This window comes from Harpegnathos saltator, unplaced genomic scaffold, assembly GCF_003227715.2.
Source record: "Harpegnathos saltator strain DR-91 unplaced genomic scaffold, Hsal_v8.6 scaffold2, whole genome shotgun sequence".
NCBI lineage: Eukaryota > Metazoa > Arthropoda > Insecta > Hymenoptera > Formicidae > Harpegnathos > Harpegnathos saltator.
This window is the reverse complement of record NW_020229983.1, coordinates 405,273-430,437: the sequence shown is the minus strand read 5'-3', so window position 1 is coordinate 430,437 and position 25,165 is coordinate 405,273. Positions and strand designations below refer to the sequence as shown.

Sequence of the window (25,165 nt, the reverse complement as noted above, 5' to 3'; positions counted from 1 at the left end):
GAAGATTTGTTCGAAATCGAAGGAGCTTATCGGAGTTTTTTCGAATACGGTGAGAGAGAAAGAGAGAGAGAGAGAGGGGGGGGAAGAGGAGACGCGTTTCGTTCGGTTCGGCCCCGACAGAAAGCAAAGAGAAAAGAAGAAAAAAAGGGAGGAAAAGAAAAAAACACAGAAAAGCGCGGAGCTTCTTCATAATTCAGACGGCGCCTTTGAAAGTGCCGTAAAGTCCGACTCGGAGCATCCGTTCGCCTCCGTGCTGTCGCGCGACCTAAAATTTTTCATGGCCGTCATAAAAAGCGAGCGCACGAGGGTTACGAGAAATATCGAGGGCTGACGCTTCCTCGCCTCTTCGTGGCGAGCGAGTAACTCCGGATTGTGTGAGGAGCCGGCGGCGGCGGCGGCGGCGGCCGTGGATCATAGAGTCGTGCCGCACGACTCCGCCGAAGCGGCTTTGGCCGAGTGGAGCCGACGCCGGCCGAGCAGCTCCGAGCGCGGCTGAACGCGGCAACGCGCGTCACAGGGTAACAGTCGTGCCGCGGCCTCCAGCAGGGGAGGTTTGTATCACCGCCGTTCGTCTCGTATCTAACAATAGTCGCCAGTGGATAGCGTCGCGATCGTCTCAACGTCAGCGGTTCAATCATGTTGTGACGTAGCACTCGTCCGCCGTCCAGATCGACATCGCGTCGACATCGTCCCGCCATCGGCGAGATGTACGCGCGATAGGAAGTAAAACAGCGCGTCGGCTGCGAAATCGCGACCCCCACTCGAGCAACAGATGTGACATCGTACGCGGCTCGTTCTTTATATTTAGTTGATGCAGATTTCCTCAGTTAGTAACACATCCGATAACGGCAATGACGGATCGCTCGCTTGGGCCGCTTCGTTGAAGGTAGAGAGAGAGATAGAGAGAGAGAGAGGAGCAAAGAGAACCGAGCGAATCACAGAAAGATAACTAACTTTGGCACCGCACGACAACGCCGGCGGAGGAGTAAGAAAAATCAACGTGGAATCTACGTTCTCGCGGTCGCCACAAGAATCGTTCGCCGTTCTAAGGGCTCACCTGCGGCTTCGCTCGAGGGCACCGGAGCGCGCACGAGGAGTAAAAGGCGAAGGAAGAGAATTCCTTTGTCCTCCGTAGCGGCGCGGAAGGAGGCGAACGAACAAGAGAGAGAGAGAGAGAGAGAGAGAGAGGGAAAGAGAAAGAGTGAGAGAGAAGGTAGAAGGGGGAGCAGCACGCGGTCGAGTTTCTGCCTTGGAGTATACCTGTCAGAGGAGCTCGACAGAGGACGACTATTAAACGAGAACAGGAGAGAAAGAGAGCGAATGAGCTAGAAAGAGAGAGAGAGAGAGAGACGCTTTATACGCCGGTGAACGGCCGTCGTTGTCGTTGCCAGCAGCAAAGGGCAACAACCACGCTCTGCGGCCAGAGTCTCTACCTACTGTAGCCAAGGCCAGGGCGGCCCACGCGGTCCTTTGTAACCGCGCGCGCTGCGCGTCATCCGGGGACCGAAGTCGACGAGAGCGGTCGATCGCGCGCGCGCGCGACATGCTCCGGAATTATTAGCGCGGCAGCCGCGGATCGCAGTTTCCTCGTTCTCGTGGACGCGCGTGCGACAGAGTTCGGGCGGAAGTGAAAAGGTGTTTTGGTTCCTCGTGATGATGCAACGGCAGAGGCTATCGGACGCCATGACGATGCTTAGGGCAGCTGTGCTCGCAGCTGTCGCGGCGCAGCTCCTGAGTCCCAGCGTGGCCAACAGGCCCGCCGGCGCTCACCCCGGCCACGCTTACTTCGAGCAGCCGTGCTGCGGTCGGTCGCATCTTCGACATCACAAAGGTGAGAGAGAGTGCGCTTTTTCTACGAGACGAACTCGCGGCAGAAGGAGCGCGCGAAGGTCATTGCGAAAGAATGTCTCGCGTGACGTACGGTGACAGCGATAAACAACGTTGCCCTCCATGTAAACATCGACCGTTTGTTTACTCGAGCTCGTATTTGGTCGTTCGGTGGCGCACACGTGACGACCGGGTGAGAATAAAGTCACCACGTCACGTTATCAGCAGGTGTGGTGTGTGTCGTCTCTCGATGTCGGTCGCAGGGATCGCATAGGTGCGATTGCTCGCGAGATAGCCGCGCGGTCGCGAGCCGAAAGACGAGAGCACACACACGGCTACGACGATATTCCCGTGGGAGTGTTTCGACCAACTCCCGATTATTTCGGTTGCGGTAGGGCAGAGCTGTTGTGGCTCGGCGCGAACGGAAGCGGAAACGGACGGAGCGAGGCGATAGCGCGACGTGGCCCCACGTGGTACCGTGATTTTTCGCTCTCATCGACTGTCGAACGCGTTGCCGCTCGCCGCAACGTGACGGAGGCTCCGGCGCATGTTTCGCGTCGAGTTGGCCCCACACATGCTCGCGGAATGATCACATACATACGGGGAATTGCGGATAACGCGGAAGTTGTAACCTGTGCACTAGGATGTATTACGCAACATTTGTTACGCGCTCGCGCGATATTGCCGACATCAGGCGGAAGCGAGGCGCGGAATAGAAAAAAACAGTTCGACGTGCCGCTGCGAGGCGTTTCGGACGAGCGCGGCGCGCTCTGGCGCAAAAATTAACAACGTTAATGCGTATTAATATTCGCGCGCGCGCGTGCGTGCGCGCGCATCGGTCACGTTCCTCTCGCCTTTTGTCTTCCGCGTTCTCCCGAGAGGTCACGTTTAACGCGCGTCGTATCGCTCAGCGGCGGCGACCGGTGAGCGCCCACGAGTGCAACTTTCGCAGCCGCGATATCGATCGCGATTAATTTTGCTGATGCGTCGTCCGAATGAAATAGCGCACGACTTCGGAGCTTACTTCGCCGAGCGCCGGCCGGTCATTTGCAACACAAATTCGCGCGGGCGACTCTCGATCGTTCACACCAACGCGCTCCGCGCGGAAATGATCGATGACACACGCGATTGGCGCGTTCCGCCAAGGAGCGGGCGGATTTTCAAAGGAGCTAATTATAGAAAACTCGGTCGGGTACCATTCACTTTCCTTCGTAATCGCCAAAGCGCGTCTCGCGGCAGCGATTTCTCGAGCAGCCCGATTCTCTCGCCGCCAAGGTCGCGCGCGCGGTCCTAGACGGTTGGTCTAAACAACGAGTTGGGATTTGCCTTTGGCTTGTATCTCGTTGCGTACATTTTTCACACCGTCTATTTTGATGTACAGCGGTCACAGGGACAGTCACGTATCCGTCAGAAAGAAGCAAAAGCCATTTCCGAGTAGAATGATATAGAGTCCTGGAAAGTGTGGCGAGAAACGGAGACGATGGAAAGCGTTTCCCCGAGACGATGGTAAAATTGAAACAATTGTTAGACACGCGCGATCTTTTCTGCCGAATAATCTCACCTCGAAGATTTGCCCATTTAATCCCCTCTCCCTGTTACTTCCGTAAAAATTCCATTTTAGTCTCCGTGTCACGTCTGCATTACCCTCGGCGATTTAATTCACGCCCGCGAGACACGATTGCCGTCGGATAACAAAAGCTTCGACACTTCCGGCAAGGTGCGAAATCTCTTCTCGTTGCGACACACACACGCACACGCACATACACACACACACACACACACACACACGCACGGCCGGGATTAAAGCTCGCGCTCTTCTTGAGGGACGTCGCTCCCCATCTCCCTCGCCCTCACTTTAGCGCCGCTCGCGCGCGCTTTGCAGTATAAATCGGTTTAAAAGAACGGACGGTACGAGCGGAACGTAAAAACGAACGGCCGAAATGCCCGTTAGCATACATCACTAATATTATCTCGGGGAGGACCCTGCCACACGATATTACGGGGGCTTAGAACGCCGGGCTGACTTCATTATGTGCCGCGGGGGGAGAGAGAGCGAGAGAGCGAGAGAGAGCGAGAGAGAGAGAACCGTCGAATGGAATGTGGAATGGTCGGTTGGCTGGTCGGACGGTTGCCTGGTTGCCTGGTTGGCTGGCTGGTTGGCTGGCTGGCTGACTGGCCGGCTGGGCTGGCTTGGGTCGTGTATGGAGAGTATCGCCGGTGCGTGCGTGCGTGCGTGCGTGCGTGCGGGCTCTCGCATGTGTTGCGTATAAGCAAGAGACCGCATGCTGGGGAGACGCGTTGCTTACGATCGCGTCGCACGCACACATACGCACGCACGCAAGCACGCGTTCGCCGGCGACAGAGCCCACGTTTCGAAGCTTCGCCGTTCCTAGCCGTGATGTTTTTAGCCGGGTGGTTTTTTTTTTTTTTTTTTTTTTTTCGGGGATCTGCGACACCGGCTAACCCGTGGTGTCTGTGCTTCCCTCGTCGTCGCGCCGGTGTGGCGGAATTTTCATTACGATAGTTGTTATTGTTGCTCCGGCTTACCGTTTACTCCGGCGGAATGTGCGTGCGCGTGGAATGTCGGTTCCTCGCGTTCGCGCCAACATTCACGCGGTATTGGCGAAGCGCGAGCAGCAGCAGCAGCAGCAGCAGAGCAGCGCGGCGGCTTTCTCGCGACTCGGCGCTGCCACTCGTTTCGGAGTTATCGTTGACTAATTCCAGCGCTGCGCGTTCCGCGAATACCGCGGCGAAAGTAACGGCCGCTGCGAGAGCTCTCTCGCACGCGCGCGATCGTCCAATCTTACTTTTGCCCGCCGGTGTGTTTGCGGCTCGAGCGTTGCCTAGCTTGCGAGCGCCGCGGAGACGCCGCATAAATACCGCGAATCGCCGCCGCCGCCGATGCGTGAACCGTCAACTTGAGACCCGAGAGATAAGATACACATTCGGATCGTTCTCTCAAACAGCCTTTGTTGGGAGATCGGTGACCGCTGAGCGAGCCGGGACGCGAGAGAGACTCACCCGGAAGATTTGCGACGCACGTCGCGTAGACGACGTCAAGGCGCGCAGCGGCGGGGGAGGGGGGGGGGCGTCTGCGCGCACCTCGCGCGCCTTGCATGCAACGCGTCTGTCGCACTCGAGCGCGCAACATGACACATTGATCTAATCTGTACTTGCGGCTAGGTGTACGCCAATACCGCGAGAAGCGATCGTGAATCCTAAGCCCTTCCTACCGGATCTCTGCTAACTAACGGAACGGATATTAATTTCGACGGGCTTCTCAAACCGATCTGCTGATCTAATTTGCACGCATATTTGACGTGTAACCCTCCGTACGCGCGCGCGCGCGTGTAATGAAGTTGCCCGAAACTCCCTACGACTGTGTATCCCGTTGTATCAAACGAGCGCGTCTCGAGAGAAGCAATAGCCTCGAGATTCGCGACACTAACGAGTCCAAACTGCGGCCCGCTGGATCTCGCCGTCGCCGTCGAGCGCTCTCCGGCACGCGGCCGCAGAAGGACTCGGCCAAGTTTCTTTAGCGCGACTTGAGCGATGCGTCTCGTTACTCATTCTTGTGGTTTATTCTTGCTCCCGCTGCTCTTCCCGCGCGTCTCTCCTTTTATTTTCCTTCCACGTTCTTCCGTCCGCGAGTGACTTCTCCTCGGCGGAGATAAATCCCTAATTCGTCGATAAATCCGTCCGGCGGCGCGGTCTCTTTGCACTGTACGGAGATTTGCTAGCGACGTCTGCGGGAATAGCCGGGCAAAGAGGAGCGGGAGAATTGAGGGAGAGAAAGAGAGAAACCGCGAAGAGCGCGGTTGCGCTCGTGAGTGCCGTATGGACTGCGAAAGTTTTCCTTTGGCCGGCCAAAGGTCCCAAAGATTTCCGAGATTAAAAGCTCGACGAGTCAACTGCGTCGCGAGACTGTAGCCAGTCCTTACACCGGCAGCGCAGCCTGTATCATCCCTTTCCTGCCCGCTATCGCTTCCGTTAGGGCCGCGTAATGAGCGACCGCAGCTAAGACTCAAGCCGTGCGCGCGCGGTATTCGAAGCCGCGCATTCCTGCGGTCAGGTCAGCATGAATGCCGAGACACACTGCCTTTGGAAGTCCGCCTGCGAAGTTAGACCATCAGAAGCAGCGGCGCGGGTGCTTTCGTGCGACGCCGAATTATTCCCTTTGAAAAGGCCCTCGCGCGCGCGTGAGCGCGCGGCCACGTCTTCCACGGCCATCGCGAGTGAAAGGACCGGCATAACCCGTGCTCAACTCTTGCAAATCATTCCCGAAGTTTTGCTCCCGATTCAGCGCGGTGTATAGCGCGTGAGAAAGAGGGGGGCAACTTTAGTCGCGTCCGAGCGTGCACCGATTTCGCGGGGGCTCGGCGCGACGCCAGGCGACGCGACGCGCGACGCCGTCGCAAAAAACGCCGACGAAATCGATTAATTCTGGCTATGCATTATTCCTGTTGTTCTTAGCCGCTTTCAGATTTTTTTCTCCTCGTCCCGTCGAGTCTATACCTCTGCGAGCCTTCTCTCTCTCTCTCTCTCTCTGTCTGTCTGTCTGTCTGTCTATCTTCTTTCTCTCCGTCTATCCTGCCGCGGCGATAAAAAGCGCGAACTGCAGCAACTTGTCCGCGAGACGTGGCGTCAGAGGGCGGAAGCGTTGGATAAAGAAGAGCGCGGAGGTGAGCGAAGACGCGTGGCGCGCGCGCGCGCGCGAAGACACGACCCAAGTTCGCGCGCGATCGTCGGTGGGCGTGCACACAAAAGCGGCAACTTTGTTGCGAAATTCCGCGAAGCTCGCGAGTCATGGCAGGAGGAGGAGGAGGAGGAGGAGGAGGAGGAGGAGGAGGGCAAAGTGTCGGTGCAAATCGGCGCCCAAACGGGAAAGATAGTCGCGGCCGCGCTATCGATTCACGAGCTCTCGCGGGCTCGTCCGCGATGGAATATAGTTGGTAAGTTCCTCGTCGCTTTGACGTAATCGCTAACGCGGAGTCCTCGAACGCGGTTCGCGGCTCGTAGCGGGTATTACGACGGGATAGGAAACGAAGAGCGGCGAGTTCTCGGCCGTTTAACCTAAACCCGTCGCGTGAGCTTCACTTTAATCGTCGCTTTAATCGGATTCGAGGCGCTCGCGCGAACTTTAATTCCCATCCGCGTACAAAGAGTTTTACAAACGCGCGAATTAAATTAAACGTACGTCCTCTATTTTTTCTCGCGCCCGTACGCCGAACGCGTGTACATTTGACAGCTTACACGTCCTTGTCCGAAAAGGAGCAGCTTTAGCGGCATTAGTTTTCATTTTTCCTTTATTTCGAGTGAAATCCGCTCGCGATGTAAGCCCCGGCTAGAGCACCCCATATGGCTCTCTCTCTCTCTCTCTCTCTCTTTCATATATACACACGACGAAACGCGAAACAAAAAGTACGGAGACCTCGACGAAGACGGCGCGAGCGCGTCAAGGAGTGTCGGATATTCCAACGACAGGATTACGTCCACCCCAGCGAAGGAAAGAGAGAGAGAGAGAGAGAGAGAGAGAGAGGGAGAGGGAAGACTTTCCTTTCTTCCTCCACCCTCTCTCTCGCTCTCTCGTCCCTTTTCGCTCTTTTATAGCTCAGAAAACACTTTGTACCTTGGCGTTGTAAACGCGCGGAAGTGCGACCGCGTTCTCAAGGCGAGACGGTTTCGTCGCTGCGCGAATATTCTCTCACCGATAAACGGGATAATGAGGATATAATGTATCGTTCGCGGTCTCCCTCGGACGTTTAGGCGACTGGCCACTTGGGTGTTTGAAATTTTCTCGATCGCCGCAACAGCGTCTCGAAAATGGAGAGACTGAAAGAGAGAGAGAGAGAGAGAGATAGATAGATAGATAGATAGATAGATGGGGAGAGAGCGAGAGAGGGAGAGAGAGAATAAACGAGGAGCAAGTGTAACGCGCTGAAGACCTATTTGCCCATCGCATCGCATCGCGTCGATTCTCCGCGCGCCGATTAAACGGCCAAAGAAACAGCCGGGAGCGCGCGCGCGCGCTTCCATTTTCCCTGCGCTCCATAATGCCCCGGAGTCGTTGACGACGCGGACGTTAAACGGGAAATGAGAATACCTTCCTCGCTCGCTTCCCCCCCGCCTCCTCTCCCCATCATTCATGTGATTCGGGAAGGATCACCGTGCGCGATGCTGTACCGGTAATTACGCCCGGCGAAGTGTATGATCAGCGTCGGTAATAACCGTTGTAAGTTCCCCGTCTCCTGACGCCTGGCGTGGGAGGGGGGAGCGGGGGGGGGATGAGGACATTCTGCAGAGCGCGCGCGTCGCTAATAAAAATAATATTCGCCGGGACGCGAGCGAGCATTACGCTCCGCCCGCGCGAAATCTCGCCTCGGCGCGGTGCGGCGCGCGGGGAATCCCGCGTCTTAAGTCTCGGCTTTTTACAGCTGCTCGTTGGTCGCTCTAGCCGTAAACTTAGGCGCGCGCGGCTCTGTATATCACATTCTCGCACCTCGAGAGCGCATCCTCGGGCGCCCGCGCGGCGGCTTAACGGCGGCGGCCGGGTTTCTTTTCTTTTTACGCGGCTTAACGAGATCCTGCGAGTCGGGCGAGCCGCGCGCGCGCGCTCCCATCTAATCGGAACTTTGGTGCGCAATCAAATACGTAGCGGAGCGTCGCGGATTTTTGCCGCGTCGCGCAGCGTCTCCTAACGACGTGTACTTACCCGGCGAAGTTGCGGACGCAAATGCAAGAAGCTGCCGGAAGCGGAAACTTTCGGAAGCGAACGCGCGCAATCCCGCCGCTACAAGGGACACTAATTCTCGCCCGTCATCCGTTTCTTTTTTTCCGTCGCGACGACTAACGGAGCGGCGGTATCGACCTTCTGTTTGCCGGATAACTCGCGCGCGACGGAAGCTCTGTTTCTCGATACTCGAGGAAGATCGCGTCATTTTTGCGAAAATGCTACCGAAAATGTTCCCGACAACGCCCGGTCGCGGCGAAATTTCATCTCCCCGCCGCAATTTATTTTTACATCGTCGGGTCTGACAAAGAGAGAGAGAGAGAGAGAGAGAGAGGGGGGGAGCGGGGCGCGCCGTTGTGCGATTTCAAAATTTCAATATTACGCGTCCCCTTCGCTCTCCATGCTGCTTCAGTTTGTTCAATTGGACGGCCGTGTCTTTTGGAAACGCGCGCCAAGTAATTCGTCCGTTAACATTCCGCCCCTTATCCGTGGATTGAAGTTGAAGCGGCTGAAATAAATAATGTCTCGAAGAGGCAGGCAGGCACGCCACGCGAAATGTCCTGTCAAATTGGAGTGGCATGACGAGCCGGAGCCATTACGAAGTTGTTTGCTCAACGTATACCCTGTGATGCAGTCAATTGAATATAAATGGAGCGGCCAAAGTTACATACCCGTATCCCTGTTGTGTTTCAATAATTCGGCTTCAACAAGACGTCGTCCGCCGCGCATCGACGGCAGCCAGTTAATTGTCCTGTATCAATAAACGAGACGCCGCGGAGATATCGTTGACAGCGATCCACCGTTATCGGGATACTCCGTCGTGCAAACAGAGGGTTAGTCACCTAATCGCCCGGACCCTTCTTTCTCCTCCCTTCGGAACGCGAGAGCGCGCGTGCGTACGCGCGTACCGAATCCCCGATATAAGTACTCCGTGAACCCTCGAAACCTTTCCACGTGTTCCCAGTTATCTCAACTCAACCCTCAACCCTCAGCTGGTCGGGATGGTATCTGCTCGTCACAGGAATTTCAGACCGCGCCGTCCTCGTCGCTCGCAGCTTGTAACGTGAGCGGAGTAGCGAGAGAGATAGAGAGGGGCGAGGGAGATTGAGAGAGAGAGAGAGAGAGAGAGGGAGAGAGAGAGAGACAGGAAATTGAATCTCGCTTTATCTCGAACGACGATATTGAAAAGAAAAAAGATGACGGGCAAGTCTGTGCCGAAAGAAAGAGAAGGAGCCGCGCGCTCCCTTCGTGTTCTTCATCGAGCGAATAAATTGTTACAACCGATATCAACACATCCGCGATACAAGAACTCTCTTAGACCCGACGGGGCGGCGGCGGCGGCGGAGTCTCGAGTCCCTCTCGTCCTCATCATTCCCGGCTCGACGCGCGGCGCGCGGGACCTCTCTTCCCCTCGGACAAAACTCCATCTTATCCCTCGCGACGGCCGGTACGCTTCTTGTGTTGCGCAACGCGCAGCAACCGCGCGAAACCACTCAATGCGCGAGTCCTTGGCGGTACCTTTTCCACGCTACACTTTACGATGATATCACGAAGGCGAGTTTGCTTGAAAGGAAAAAGAAGGAGAACAGAGAAAAAGAAAAATAAAACAAACCAGACTCCAACTCTCACGAAACGAGGCGGGTATAAAGATGCCTGTCTTGAACCGTCTGTCCATTTTACGTGTAAATCCACGATTACATTGAGGCGGCGGCGGCGGCGGCGGCGGCGGCGGCTCTCGGTCGTGAGCAGCGAGGATCTAATTACACTAACGACCGGCAATAAAAAGCAGCCGACGCGCCGACGTCGCGGAATTCGCACGCAATTACCCGCGATCTCGAGGGTCAGGTACAACACGTACACTCGCAAGACACTCTGGCCGCTACTTTCGCAGACGGAAGCTCCTCGTGCGTTCGTTCGTTCGTTCATTCGTTCGTTCGGCCGTCGGCGATGCATCATCGACGTGTACGCGCCAGCGGCCGTGCACGGCTAATCGCGTGCGCGCACTTTTTCATCTCGCATGCGTGCGCCTCGTGCAGCGATTATGCACTCGTTCGCGTTTCAACGTTCCGCGGCGGATGTGTCCGGTTGAAGGGACATATCGAGCGACGGCGATGCAAAACCACGGCGACGAGAAGAGCAACGCGCGGCTAACTAGCCGCACGGCGGCGCATAAATTGGAGGCTCTACCGAGAGCCGTACGTGCATCCTCGGAGGCGCAGCCTCCATCTCGTTCCATCGTCTCACTTGATTACGTATTTCAATATATAATTATGCCAACCCTGCGTGCACCTCTCTCCCTCTCTCCCCCCTCTCTCTCTCTCTCTCTCTCTCCCTCCCTCCCTCCCTCTCTCTCTCTCTCTCTCTCTCTCTGTCTCTTCCCCTCCGCGCCTCCCCGCGGCGGCAGAGCCGAGAGACCTATGCCATTTGTATAATTTAATGGATATTGACACGGCGCGGAGGTCGGATTACTTAACGGCCGAAGCTCGTTAATTTATTCAGCGCGAAATTCATCGCAGCGACTTTGATCGAAGTCGTTGAAAAGTCGGCGCCGGCACTCTCGTAAAGTATATATCTTGCGAAAAGTGCGAAAAGATATCGCGCTCCTCTTCACCTCGCCTCCCTTCTCCTCTCTCTCTCTCTCTCTCTCTCTCTCTCTCTCTCTCTCTCTCTCTCTCTCTCTCTGACTCTTTCTCCGTCTTTCGGACGCCGTAATTGGAGCCCGATATATCTTAATTACTTCAAAGTTTATTATTACTTGGAGCCGGCAGACGGCGTAAAATCGGGACCCGGCCCTTAAGGCACGAACGTCCGTCCGGCGGAGCTAATTACTTTACAGTTGCGTCCGCGTTACTGAACGCGTTATGACCTCCCAGTGCCAAATGTTTGCTCTAGCCGTGCGCACTCTGTCTTTGTCAACGGCGGGCTTGCGCGCGCGCGGTCCGAGTCTATTACGCGAGATTATATTTCCCAGGTCAACGATACCACAGAATTGCGACAAGCGACGCATATGCCGCGACGCTATTCCTTACAAGCCTCTGTAAAAACGCGACGAATCGCTCTCTCTCTCTCTCTCTTTTTCTCTTTGTCGTCGGCGGAGTAAAGATAACGATCACAGGGCCACGCAGGTGGCGAGCGCGGGGGATCGCAGCGCGAAACACTTCGGCCGGGCCGGCGCGCGCGCGCGCGCGACGTGTCGATCGAAAGCGAAAGGAGGTTTCGCAGGGATCGCGAAAGGGCCAGGGTGGTGAAATTCGCGGCAACAAAGGGAAATTGGAGACGGGCGGCCCCGCGCTCGGATACCGTGCGCGCTCTATCGCCATGGCGAAAGAAGTATTATAACCGTTGCTACGGGAGTAATAGTCGGCAGGGCCAGTTAATGCTTCGTAATGGTCGAACGAAAGGGCCGGGAATCGCCCTCCTAACGACCTGTGTACCGGCGGTAACACGAGCGCCCGCGCGCGCGCGCGCGCGCGGCGCCATCAAATCTGATACCGGTGTGTACAATAGCGGAAGCACGCTGTCGCGCGCGCAAGATCTCGGCTGCGTCTCTCTCTCTCTCGCGCGCGCGCGCGCGTGTGTGTGTGTGTGTGTGTGTGTATGTGCAAACCGGCTGTAAAGAAAAATACGTGCTAACCCGAGCCTCGACCTTACCGCCATTTCGTGGAGATGCGTGCGGACTTTTGTTTCCAGCGGGCCTGAAGGGTCGAAGACGATCGCGACGGGCGATATGCTTGCGAAAAAGAGACTGGCACTCTGGATCGTCATGAAGTCGCCATCCATGATGGAGGCGGGGGTATCGAGTCGCGGACAGTCGGAAGGCGTGTTTAAATCATTCGGTCTCGCGCGGTTTAAATTAAAGCAAGACGGATGGTCTCATTGTTTCCAAATTAATGTCCGTGTTTAATTGTCGTGAAAGAAAGAAACGCGTAATTATTAATAGTGGCGGGCGGTGGAAACGATACGGTCGCAATTATTGACGTGGCAAATGTAGAATCGAGAATATTTTGTGTGCTTAATTAAAACACAACACGCCGAAGTGGTGAGGGAGACGAGCGGCGAGGTTGCGGCGCTCGGGGAGGAGGGGCGGGAAGTAGGGAGAGAGGCTGATCCATTTGGATGCAAATTAATTGTTTCGCAATATACGGACAAATGGTTATTAATAAATTATTCTAATTAAAATTCTGATCATTTGCACGTAGTTTGGAGCATAGCAGGGAGAAACGTCTATGCAACTGTGATAATTAAAGTATATAAATCCGTATACGCGCGCGCGTACAGGTGAGTTTAAAATTGGCGAAAATTAGCAAGTTTAATGGAAATAATAAACTTCCATAAATTGCATAATACGAAAATTACAATGTGTCCGTGAGCGCGTACACGGTAAATATGATACACGTACGAGTGCGCCCGCGTAGTACGCGCAGCGTCAGACATTTACAACCCCGACACAGTCCCGACGACTCGCTTGTTTTTCTCTTCTCTCCCCCCCCTCCCCCCCCTCCCCCCTCTTGAGGTTTCCATTTTTCGCGCAGTTTCCATTTTGCTCGAATTTCCCCGGGAACGGCGAGATGGCTTTAAATTATCCGTAAGACATAATGAGAGATATCACTTTTGTGACGCAAACTCGTCGGCGCGGCGCGGCGCGGCGCGTACATGTACTCGCGCGAAAACCGTAGCGACCTTCTTTCCGTCCCTTCGGCCGGTACTTGCGACACTGCATTTCTTAATTGTCCTCTAACAAGAGAAGTTGCCACTTGGCACGGTTTGTTGGCCTGTCTCACCTCTTTCCAGCACCCTCGACCCACTCCCAAGAAACAGTCACCATCACCACTTGCACCATCGCCATCAGCAGCACCAGCACCATTACCACGCCCCGTTCTTCTTGTTCGTCTCGCTCAACCTCGAAGGAGCCAAGCTCGACCATGTTACAAAGTGATTAGTCGAGTAATACTGCCAGGCTCGCTCTCGCTGCGGTATGTCCTTAATGTGGCGCTGGGTTTGCAGCTGCAGCTGCATCTCGCCTTCCCAATCCTCTTCTTCGGAACTTTGAGCCGCGATCGATCGTTTGCGAGGGCGGTAGGGGGAGGGGGTGAGGGGTGGGAAGATATCGCGTCTCGGCGGCTTTGGGCGTCCTCTCGGGATAATTACGGAGAGGACGCCTTGCCGCGACACTCGGAACCTCCTCGCATATGAAAATAATTCCGCAAAAGTAGGAGGACGGTGGGAGATAGGGACTGGACATTCGGGACTGCGACTTTGCGCGAGTCCGGATCGTCGAAAGTTCGGATTCGAGAATCCTCGGAAGTTCGGAGCGCCCCTCGTCTATTTGCCTTCCTCGGTCGGCTCTTAGAACTTAAGAATTCAAAGATGATGCCACTGGGGCTCGCTCCTCTTTTATTCGCCAGCTTTGATCTGAAAGGCAGATCTCTCGAAACTTTCGATCTCCCTCCCTTCCATCCGCCCTTCCGTTTGCACGTGTAGATGCTCCGATTGTTGAATCTTTCGCCCTTTCCCGCGCAAACATATCGGGTCTAAGCATAATTCCGTAGCGAAATTCTGACAGATGTCGTTCGCAGTTATTTTTCCGCTCGCACATGTGTCAGACATATGAAGTGTGTCGTACATTAAGTGAAAGCTGAAATTTGTGCCGACACTTTAAGAAAGTATTCATCGAGATCCGTGACGTATACGAAGATTTTGATCTCCAAGATGCTCCTCGCTCTGGTCGGCCAGTCACTACTGATGTCGATCAAATCAAGGCTTTAATCGACTCCGACCGGCATTTGACGACTACAGAGATCGGACATAACCTCAACATTGACCAATCAACTGTTTCGAGACTTTCACGGAAGCTCGGGATAGTAAACAAGCTTGATTTTTGAGTGCCGCACGAACTGAATGAGCGAAAAGAATTTAATGGATCGAATTCGCAGCTTGCGATTTACTGCTCAAACGCCGTCAAAACGAACCATTTTTATGGTACGGATGGTCACTGGTGATGAAAAGTGGATTGTCTACATCAGTCGAAAAAAATCATAGTCGAAGCGCGGGGAGGCTGCTCAGACGGTCAGGCAAAGGCTGGATTACACCGAAGAAGGTCATGCTCTGTATCTGGTGAGACTGGAAAGGAATCGTCTATTATGAGCTGCTGCCACCCAACAAAACGATTGATTCGACCAAGTACTGCTCACAACTGGCCAAATTAAAGCGAGCGATCGATCAGAAGCAGCCCGAATTGGCGAACAGAGAGGTTGTGTTCCACCACACACAGGACAACGCTAGATCACACGTTTCTCTGATGAGCTGAAGGTTATCGTAGCTTGGGTGGGGGATGTTTTGGTGCACCCACCGTGTAGTCCGTGCACCTTGCACCTTGCTTCGGACTATCACTTGTTCCGGGCGCTACAGAACAATTTGAATAATAAAACCTTCAGTTCCCTGGACGTTCTCAAAAACCACTTGGACGACTTCTTTGCCGAAAGATCTCAGATCGGAACGTCATTGAACAGAATAGAACATATTTAGTTGATTAAAATCGCATCTTTTGCTAAATATTTTGCGCTTGAAATGTATTCTGTTTTCGCTACGGAATTATGCATAGACCCAATAAATTGTTTATCGCGACGCGTGTGGGACGTCTCCGATGAGCTCGCGATGCAATATCGGCTCTCCGCACACGGCTTCATCCTTCAATCTCGCGGTGAACATCACGTTCGGTGTGGCGCGAAGGAATTGACGTGGAACTGCAGATTCAGACGCCGCTGCAGTGAATCGTCAACTTCTCGGGAGAGAGAGAGAGAGAGAGAGAGACGTTCGGCGTTTCCCGCGAGGCAAAGCGTTCGCGCTCCCGGAAATCACAAACGCACGGCCGCGTCTTTTCTGGCGATCACTTTACATTTCTCCGCGTCGCGTCGCGTTTATGTGCGCGTGTATGCGTGGCAGAGCAGCGGAGCTCTCGGTGGTCGGAAGCAACACGATTCGCGTTTCATCGATGGGAATGCGCGATCTGGTCTCCTCGAACGCGCTTGATTATCCAGCGGCGGGACGGAGGATGCTCGTGGGAATGATTTGGACCTCGCGCAACCGACGCTGCCGGCGACGGCGCTAAAGCGGTTATTTCGATCGGCCGAGAGCGCCCTTATAAATTCGCGGCCGGTGCTCCGGCGGGCGTGAAACGAGCTCAAGTATTAAGACGACACGTGTTGATTACCACGCGAAAAGCGGAATATAGATGACGAGATTATAGTAAGCTCTGGCGCGCCGGCTCGGGCGATGATTATTTATGACGCGACTAACTCGCGCGCCGGACGATTTCCGGGGGAGACCGATCGCGCGCGCGCGCGCGCGGCTTGTTATGCTCTTCTCGCTCCTTTCACGCGAAAATCACGGAAATTGCGCGCGGCATCGCGCCGCCGAAATTGCGTATTAGCGAGACCGCACGGCGGGAGACAAAGGACTCTCGGACTCTCGTTGACCGTAAGGCGGCGGGCAAAAAGGGCGAGAGAAAGTGGGAGGAAGGAGGGCATTGTTAACGGCAGCGGGGGGGGGGGGAGGTCGTAAATCGCCGCCGTTGCTAATAAGTTGACCCGGCGACGGTGACGGCGCCGCTCGCGCGGATATTTCGCTTTCTCACGTGCCGCGAGACGGTTAAACGGCGAGCGGATAATTAGCGGCAGGCTGCCGCGGCGGTCGTGTCTCGCGATGGAAATAAATTTCGCCCGTAAGCAGCCGTGAAGTCGGCATTTAATTGTAACAGGGGGTGGCTGCGCTACAGGGCGGGGCGGGGCGCCGCGCCGTCCCCGGCTGCGCGCACGTTGCGTGTGCCGCTCGTCGTCCGAGAACAACACAGAGGCTCCGTCGGGCGCATCGCCGGGAAAGCGCCGGCAGCTTCTAGCGAGCCGAGACTACTCCGGCTTTATCGCTGGCGCAAGCTTCGGTAAATCTTCGGAAAAGGCACGTACGCTCGAAGCGCGCTAATGGGAATATCGCGTTTCTCGCTCGCTCTCGCGCTCGCATCGAGCATCTAGTCGGCGCGATCATTAGCACGTGCCTACGTAGCCTCGCCGAGAGAGAGAGAGAGAGAGAGAGAGAGAGAGAGAGAGAGAGAGAGAGAGAGAGAGAGAGAGAGAGAGAGAGAGAGAGAGAGGACCCGTGCATGATTCCGGTAACGGTAACTCAGTCGCAGGGTGAAGGCCAGCGGTAGAGCCTGATGTCGAGTTCATAACGTATTACGCTGCGGCGGGATTTGCGTAAAGCGAGTCAAGTGCGATCTGCGGAACGCGCAGAGCGGCGAGAACGGCGGACCTTCGGTAAATTTTGTTTTCGCCGGCGGCTAGCATCATATTACTCGATTCTCTGTTTGTCGCTGTTTATCGGCAATCATACGGCCATTTTGCCTAGCAGCTCCTGGCGGGCGATGCGAAAAAGTGTCTCCTCTCTCTCTCTCTCTCTCTCTCTCTTTCTCTCTCTCTCTCTCTCTCTCTCTCTCTCTCTCTCTCTCTCTCTCTCTCTCGTGCCATTTTCCGTTCCCATCGTTCGTACTGCCGTCACCGTCGATCCGCGGCGCGGGTAAATAGTAGTTTTAATTAAATTTCAAATCATTTCCCGAAATTTCATCTCCACCGTCCAAGAGCCAACGTGCCGAATGACCTATGCGCGCGCTGCATTTTTATCCCTTGGCGTGAACTTTTTCCTCTGTACCTCTGAGAGAGAATGATTGCGCGATCCCCACAGGCGGTACCGCGAATTGAATGTTATTCACGTTAAAATTGCCGCCGCGAGTGGGTCATACGGCGGAGGGTAAAGTGTATAGAACGAAGAGAATGACGATGAACTTTACGTGCGATCGCGATCGTACGTGATTCGTGTTTGTGGCGCTGAATAGCTGAGAGAGCGAACAAGTCCGAGTACACAGGACGATCGTTAGGAGCACGCTAGAATTATTTTATTACCGCCGCCGCCGCCGCCGAGCTGCGCCGGTCTTTCCGCGACTATCCTTAGGCGTGAACGTGGAACGCAAGCGGGTGTTCGTTAAACTTTCGCCTTACCGTCGAGGAGTACCCAACTTTCTTTGAGCACTCGATGATTATCGAGCTCCACTAAAAGCGAGTATTCGAGTTATTCGATTATTTTAACGATTGCCTTCGATTCTCTCTCTGTTTTCCGATACTTTGGAAACTGCGCTGCCGCTGCTGCTCGCCTTAATCGATCCGCGCCCGCGCGATGTAATTTCATCCCCACCGGCGAACCGGTTGCGGTTTAGTAGCTTAATTTCGACCGGCGACTCGTCGAGTTTACCTTGCAACCCGGCGAGACACCCCGAGCGACCTTTGCGTGAGGTCGCGCGAGTTACACGCACGCGGCGGAGCGTCTAGTCGCGACGTCGCAGCGACGAGCGTAATTATTTGAAGCAATCAATTATTCAAGTTGCCCGATTTCATTAATTAGCCCGGTCGTCAAACTTCAACATAATGCTACACATTCGTTTACGTTTGTCCTAATTAGGCCAAACTACTGCGCGCGCGCGCGCGCGCGTGTCGCGAGCCGGCCGAACGCTTATCGGCGAAAATCGAAATTTCTTATCGGGAAGGGAAAGTCGTCGTCACTGTCCAAAGTGTCGACTGTACATCGCATAAATTCCCGCGGCTCAGTTGACACGCCGCGAATACTCGAAAGCTGTGTGACCGAAGCGAATTCGACAGTTACGTCCGAGCGCTAACGGCGTCGCAGCGAGCGTGGAACGATCCGCAGACTGGCGCGGCATGACGAACGATCTCGCACTCTGTTTCGGGCCGCGCTCCTCCGCCGGCGAGTGAATTACACACGATCCCACAGCGAACATTTCCCCGGGCACATAAACTCGCTATCTCGTCTTGGTGCGCCGGCAGCTACTCTCCTCGTCGTCGTCGTCGTCGTCGTCGTCCGCGTAGACGCGGTTGTAACGGGACCGCGCGCGCGCGCGCCAAGTGCGAAATCGTCGACGTGCGCCGCGACGTCGGATTTACGAGCGCGCGCGAGACGAGGGATCTCCGCAAAAAGTAACGGGATAAATGGCGCCGTTGATGCCGGTAATTCAGTGTGATTCGCGGATTTAGACGTCTCGGCTGCACGCGCCGGCAACGCTCTCGACGCAACCCGCGCCGAACCCGCGGCGAAGCGGAGCAAAAATGACCGAGAAGAAAGAGAGAGAGAGAGAGAGAGAGGGAGAAAGATCGCAGGGTATTTTTTTAATGATACTTCTCGAAAAAGAAGAGACACGAGCAAATGTCCACCAAATGCATCAATCTTGAATATTGTTTCAGACGCTCAGACGTTTTGAGTAGAGTTTTTCATTTATATTGGTTGCGAGAAAACAAATATAGAGCAGTGCTGGGGAAACTTCCGAAAGCGGCCATGCTCCGATTTCAACCAGACTTAGTGAAAAGCTATGTTATAAGTGAGAATAGAAGGTTATAAAAGGATTTTTGGTGACTCAAACGTTAAGTGGTGTTTTAAACAACTTACGCAATTACGAAACTTTTTTGGTCAGTGTAGCACGCATCTGATCTAACACGTAAGTTCCAAGTACGTTTAGCAGGGCTCGCGTAGCGCGTCCTCCCCCCCTCCCCCCCGCCCGCCTACCCTTCGCCCACTCTCGTCACACAAGCGTGTACACAGCGCACGAATGCACATACTAGTATAATGAATAGCACTACGCACGCGATTGTTGACTGCGCTTTGTTAACTTTGAATCGTAGACATAAAATAGATACAAGATATGATATAAAATAGATATAAAATATGATGAAAATACTGCTCAACTTAAAATTGTTAAAAAAAAGCCACTCAACGTTTGAGTCGCCAAAAATCCTTTTACAACCTTCCATTCTAGCCTATAACAAAACTTTTCACCAAGTTTGATTGAAATCGTAGCATGGCCGCTCTCGGCATAACAGCCGAGTGATTATATCAATTTACCATGTCTGACATTTGTTGAGCGAAAGACAAAAGTCTGTACGTTCTATCGAATTTCTCTGTTCGGACTTCGGGCCACTTCGAAAAGTGGTTGATTTGTAAACAGTGCCATCGTCCGAGCTACTTCTGTACGCTCGATCTGCTTGCATCAGGCATATACCCATGGAGAGAAACAGGCGATACAGTTAGAAGTAATCGAATCCGCCATGTCCGGAAATGAGGAAAGAATAGTCGAACACTCGGCGCGCGCGCGCGCGCGCGACATTATTTTTACGAGCGCCCCCGCGAAAACAGGACCGATAGCGCGCATTAATTAAAAATAACAACGGGACTCCGGGCCGGATGTGGGAAATGTATGTATAGGAATTTGTGTGTGCCGCTCCGTGCCGGCAGCAATTAAAATGTTTTTTGGAACCCGCGTCGCCGCGAGATTCAGCCGGATGCAGGACGCGTAACACGCGCCGAGCACACTCGGCCGTACGTACGTATGTAACGTAAAACGTAACGTCGAGGGCCGGCCGCCGCCGGTGTTTTGTGCGTCGTCGGCTCTTTAAAAACCGACATTAAAATTCCATTAAATAGACGTACTTAACACTGACACCGGCTGCCATCGCAAAGGGAATAAAGGAGAGAGAGAGAGAGAGATATTCGCGCGCGCGTCACACTGTGCACCTCTGCCCCCCCCCCCACAAAACTTTCTCTCTTCTTCTTTTTTCACCCTATCCTTTCTGCCCCTCCCTCCTCCTCTAACCCTTCCTGGTCTCTCTCTCTCTCTCTCTTTTTCTCTTTCTCTTTTTCTTTCTTTGTCTTTTTCCCTCTGCTGGCGACAAAAATGTAGAAATTTTCGTCCGCTCTCATCATTCCAACCACCTCTCTCGCTGGTGGTCCGCGCCGTGTCCTCTCTTCGAAAGCGGTACTTTAGTCTCTTTTGGGAACAGTTTAATGCTGCCGCACCTTTTCTCCCCTCTCTCTCTCTCTCTCTCTCTCTCTCGCTTCAGTTTGCGCACGAAATAAAAAGTGGAATGGGATTGGCTAATGACTCGCTGAAAGGCATTAAACGCGTTCCGGCGATTCGAATATCCGGGAGTAACGCGCAAAGCGCGTCGAGACCTTTATTATTCATTAATTTCTCAGTTTTTGCGAGTTCGCCGGGGTAAGAGCGTGTTCGCGGAACTTTTCGACTCGTTACTGCAGCAACATTACCCACGGTAATTGCTGACTAATTTATTATTACTTTTGTTCCCGAGTATACCGGAACGAACGTGTCCAACACGATTAAACAGCAATCTGAGAACACAGCGGTCTGAACTTTTACTCTCGCTCTCGCTCTGCCGATCGTGGGGCTCTATAAAAGCGACAACACAATTGATCTCCGAGCCAATGTAAACGCACAGCGGCTCGTTTAGCCAGAGTATACCTTTTCCGTTTCCACCCCCCCTTTACGCTAAGTCTAAACACGGTGCGTGCTCCATCTGGTCCCAACACGACGCCATCACCATGCGCGTTTCCGTACGCCGGAACCGAGACGTACGTCGCTGTTGAGGGGGGGGAGGAGAGGGAGGGAGAAGCGGATGCCCTCCGTCTCCAGAAATAACCAAGCGCGAGATAGCAGCGGGGACCTTTTAATAACTCGCCTGGTAAGTCCGCGTTTTGACGTCGAGCGGACTTTTACGGGCGGCCGCGCGAGTCGTCTGTCGGCGAGTCGCAGGGGGCGAGAATCACAGGAAAATCCGTGAGGGCAATCGTCGATTATAATAAAACAGGACGAGAATCTCAAGAGAGATAGGGAGAGAGAGAGAGAGAGAGAGAGAGAAATTGTACGAAGCGCTTTAGTCACGGCGACTAAATGGCGCGCACCGAGTGCTGGGCAAGTTCCCGCAAGAAACGGCAACTCTCCGAACTCGGTCGAGAAGCGCGCGCGAGGATCCCATTGACACGTTTATCACGCCACCGCCGGCGCGTGTCGCCGGCTATGTATATTTACCGTCTAATATTGTAATGCATCGTACGGCTGCACAATCTTCCCGGCGGACAAGATAAACTACCGGTTTCCCGGCCCGCTCGGCTCTGAATTATGGATTTCTGGTGCGAGCGCTGTACCAGCGAGCCTTTACAGCGCGCGCCGCCCGATACGAAGCCACTGACCGCGCCTGGGAAAACTCGATATTCGACGTGCAGGACGATGTAGGTTAGACGTTGCAGCGCGGCGCTGCGCAGCGCGACGCCGCGAGCGAAAATATCGAAGGTGCATACATACGAGCCTTGAGATCGCCCCGGCGATCTTTACTTTATGCCCGCTGCTGCGGCGATAGATGCGGGTCGCGCGCGCGCGCGCGAGAGAGAGAGAGAGAGCCCGGGCTTTTTCAGCGCTGCCGATCGCGCCGATCGAGCCCCAACCGGGCCGCGCTACTCTTCAGGTCGAGTGACTTCACGATCGGCCGACGCGTCGGGCACGCGACATAATATCCGCGATGTAATATCCACGTGTCTCGCGAGGAGGGAAACGCCAACAGCTGGCATTTATTATGCCTCCGTCGCGCTCGCGCGCAATGTGGGTCAATCGAAACGGCTGTCAGCGGCAGTGATAGATTTCGCCCCGGGTTCCTCCTTATCGGGCTTTCTTATCGTTCCTGGGAGACAGCGCGGCGAACGGGCGGGGGGAGGGGGGGGAGAGGTGAACGACGCGAATGGATCGCGGTGTGATTAGCCGGCTGACTTGGGAGTGATCCGAACAACTTCGACCGGGACTATCCCGTGGGAGGATAGTCGCGACGAGTCGCTCGCTCGCAGATCCCTCCGCCCTTGCCTGAGCTTCCTCCCAGCCGGATCTATCCTGCAGATTGTCAATCGCGAACTTTTGTTTACCGCCAAACCATCTGTCTGTTTGCCGGGCGTTCAGCGCGAGCGTGAAGTATGTGAGATCTTTCTCTGCGCGAGCTTCTCGGCACACGGGAGGAAGAAAGAGGAATACGCGAGGGGGGTGGAACGATTCTTTTTTCTCCGTTCGCCCGTTATTTATTGCTCGACGTAGCGAATCGGTCTCCCACGCTTCGTTCGCTCCTTACGCGTCATTTGCGGCCGCTCGTAAATTCCATTAATCGCGCTCGTCGGTGCGGTATCGCGAGAACAATCGGCGGCAGCACCGAGAGGGGGAGAGAGAGAGAGAGCGTGACGCGCGAAGACACCGCGCCGGAAGCCGCGCGAGCTACGCGAAGGTAGTCGGCCGCGATATGCCCCGCGAGAATCGCGGCGCGAATCGATCGAGCGATATTCGGGAGAGCGATTTAAGAGAGGCAAGAGAGCCGTTGCACCGGCAGCTTGGACACTCGGAAATTTGGACTCGATTCGGTGCTACTACGGCGGTTATGAAAATCCGATAACAGAACGCTAAGTAGTAATAGGCAGAAGCGCGCACAGCCGATAGCGGTGCGCGCGCGGTATAATGCTGTTTCGTTCCCAGCTGCGGAATTTCAGCGCGAGTGAGAGATCTACTTGTTAAAATAACGAACGGACGTGAAACTTTGCGTGTCCGATTGTTAATTATCGACGAGCGCCAACGTATGATCGTACAGTTAATAGCGCTAGATTGCTGCACGCCGCGTTTTCAGAAGCGCGCGCGCGATGAGAGAGAGAGAGAGAGAGAGAGGGAGAGAGCAAAGTAAAGGCTAATTTATACCTCGAGGTTCAAAATCTCTTAGGGCTTACAGGTAATACACAGATACTTCAGAGTCGGTATCGCAGCGGAAAAGTAGTGGGCAAGGTTGGGAATAAATTTCAACATACACGGAAGAGGAGGAGGAACGGAAAACGCAGCGAACACTAAGCGCGCGAAATACGATAGATGCAATAAACACAACGTTGTTGAAAACGATAGACGACAAACGCGGTAATCGGCAAATATGAAACATCTGAAAAAAAAAAAAAGTATCTATTCTATTTGTAAAGCGATTTTTTTCATAGTCTCATATTCTAAACAGTCTTTTACAGAAAAAGGATTCCTCTTTCGATGAAGCGATTAAAGTGAACCACTCATCTAAAATTTATTAGATATTATTCTAACTGTTTTCCTCCTATTTCAAGAGGATTGCCTCTTATATCAATTAATTTTCCTCTTATATGAAGAGGAATATGTGGATTTGAATGTCGGCTTCTTTTGTTCAGCCTCCTATCTCCAGACATGAATGAAAAAGTAACCATATGCTCATAGATCAGAATATTTGAAACGCTTTGTAAACAAGATATGTGTGTGCTAGTAACATAACGAAGATAATTTATCTATATGCAGTTTATAATCTATTGCAAGAAATTGAATAATATATTCTTTCTTTTAACTACGTTTCATACGATTGGTTATGATGAACATCTTTGTAGCTATGAAGTCCATGACAAAACTGATTGGAAATTTGTTTGTTATGATGATTTTATTTCATTCGTCTCTACTTATTGTAGAACTGGAGCCAGAAGAACATCTATATATATCATCTGTATATACATCTATACATTACTATCTATATATATTATATATATATTACTCTTCACTATTCATTACAATTTTTTCGAATTAACTAATATAACCAGTAAGAATAAAATACAGTAAAAATAAATAATTCTCTTATAAGAAGATTAAATAATCTGTGTATAAGAGAAAATTTATATTAAAATCAATAAGATTTGCATTATATATATGTATATATATATATATATATAACATATAATCCCTTCAACTTTAAGAATAATGTATTTATAATATCTTTCTTTTAATCTTAGAGGAATCCTCTTGAGGTCAAATATAAGAATAAAATCCTCTAAAATGTAGACGATTCCGCTTGTTCTGAAATAATAATTTTTTTTGTATGAAATAGACGCAGTAACTTGCAATAATTGCACTAGGCGCAAGGTGCAAGAAAACCAGAGAAACGCAGGAGGAAAGAAAGGAATCGACAGACCAAGGGTCTAAAGAAAAGAGAGAGAGAGAGAGAGAGAGAGAGAGAGAGAGAGAGAGAGAGAGAGATTTTAGTAGACGGTTCTACGGACCGCTGAAAGCAGGTTTACAGGTCGGATCGTTTCTTACGACCTGTCGGCGCGCCTCATGCCGCCGAAATCGAAGCGTTCGTTCCGTGCGCGAGCCGTGCCTTGTCCTGCTACCATTTACCGCTTGGTGATTCACGGCTCGAAATCGCCGATCATCTCTCTCGTAAGCGCTATCCGCGGGCTTTTGGCGCGACGTAAGGCCGCCGTATATCGAGACACGGCGGCCGGCATACATATTCATGAAGCTAGATAGAGTCGAAACGGGCGGAGAGAGGATCGGCCTAATGAAGTTGTTGTCTTCTTGGAAAACAGGGCGAGCTGTGCGCGGTGGCTTTGGGCTCCCTTTCTCTTCGTGCACTTGGCCTCTCTTCCCGCTTCTCTCGCAAGCGCTGCCTCTCTCGTCCCGCCGTGGATCTCCACGTCCCCGTCCACCTTCAGCCGCAACCTCGTCAACCTCGTCAACTCCGTCAACCGCGCTGCGGTCTCTCGCGCGCGACTCGCCGTTGTCGTCGACTGTCCGCGCCTTGGAACGCTCTAAATTGTTTGATGTCTTATTTGCTCAGTCCGTCGGCGAGCCGTCGTCGTCGTCGTCGTCGTCCGGGATGCGTCACGCGGGTTTATTTG

General features: G+C 53.4%; 1 protein-coding gene across 3 annotated transcripts in view; it reads left to right on the top strand.

Moving 5' to 3' along the window:
- Sema2a (Semaphorin 2a) overlaps positions 1 to 25,165 on the top strand; it is a 430,460-nt gene that overhangs the window by 247,917 nt on the left and 157,378 nt on the right. The window contains exon 1 of one of the 3 annotated variants that reach the window (XM_011153981.2): positions 464 to 1,831. The exons of the other annotated variants lie outside the window; for them this stretch is intronic. Coding sequence (XP_011152283.1) covers positions 1,654 to 1,831 — 178 coding nt within the window. The 5' untranslated portion in view covers positions 464 to 1,653. Of the gene's footprint in view, positions 1 to 463; positions 1,832 to 25,165 lie in introns of those variants that run through there. 3 annotated transcript variants of the gene reach the window in all.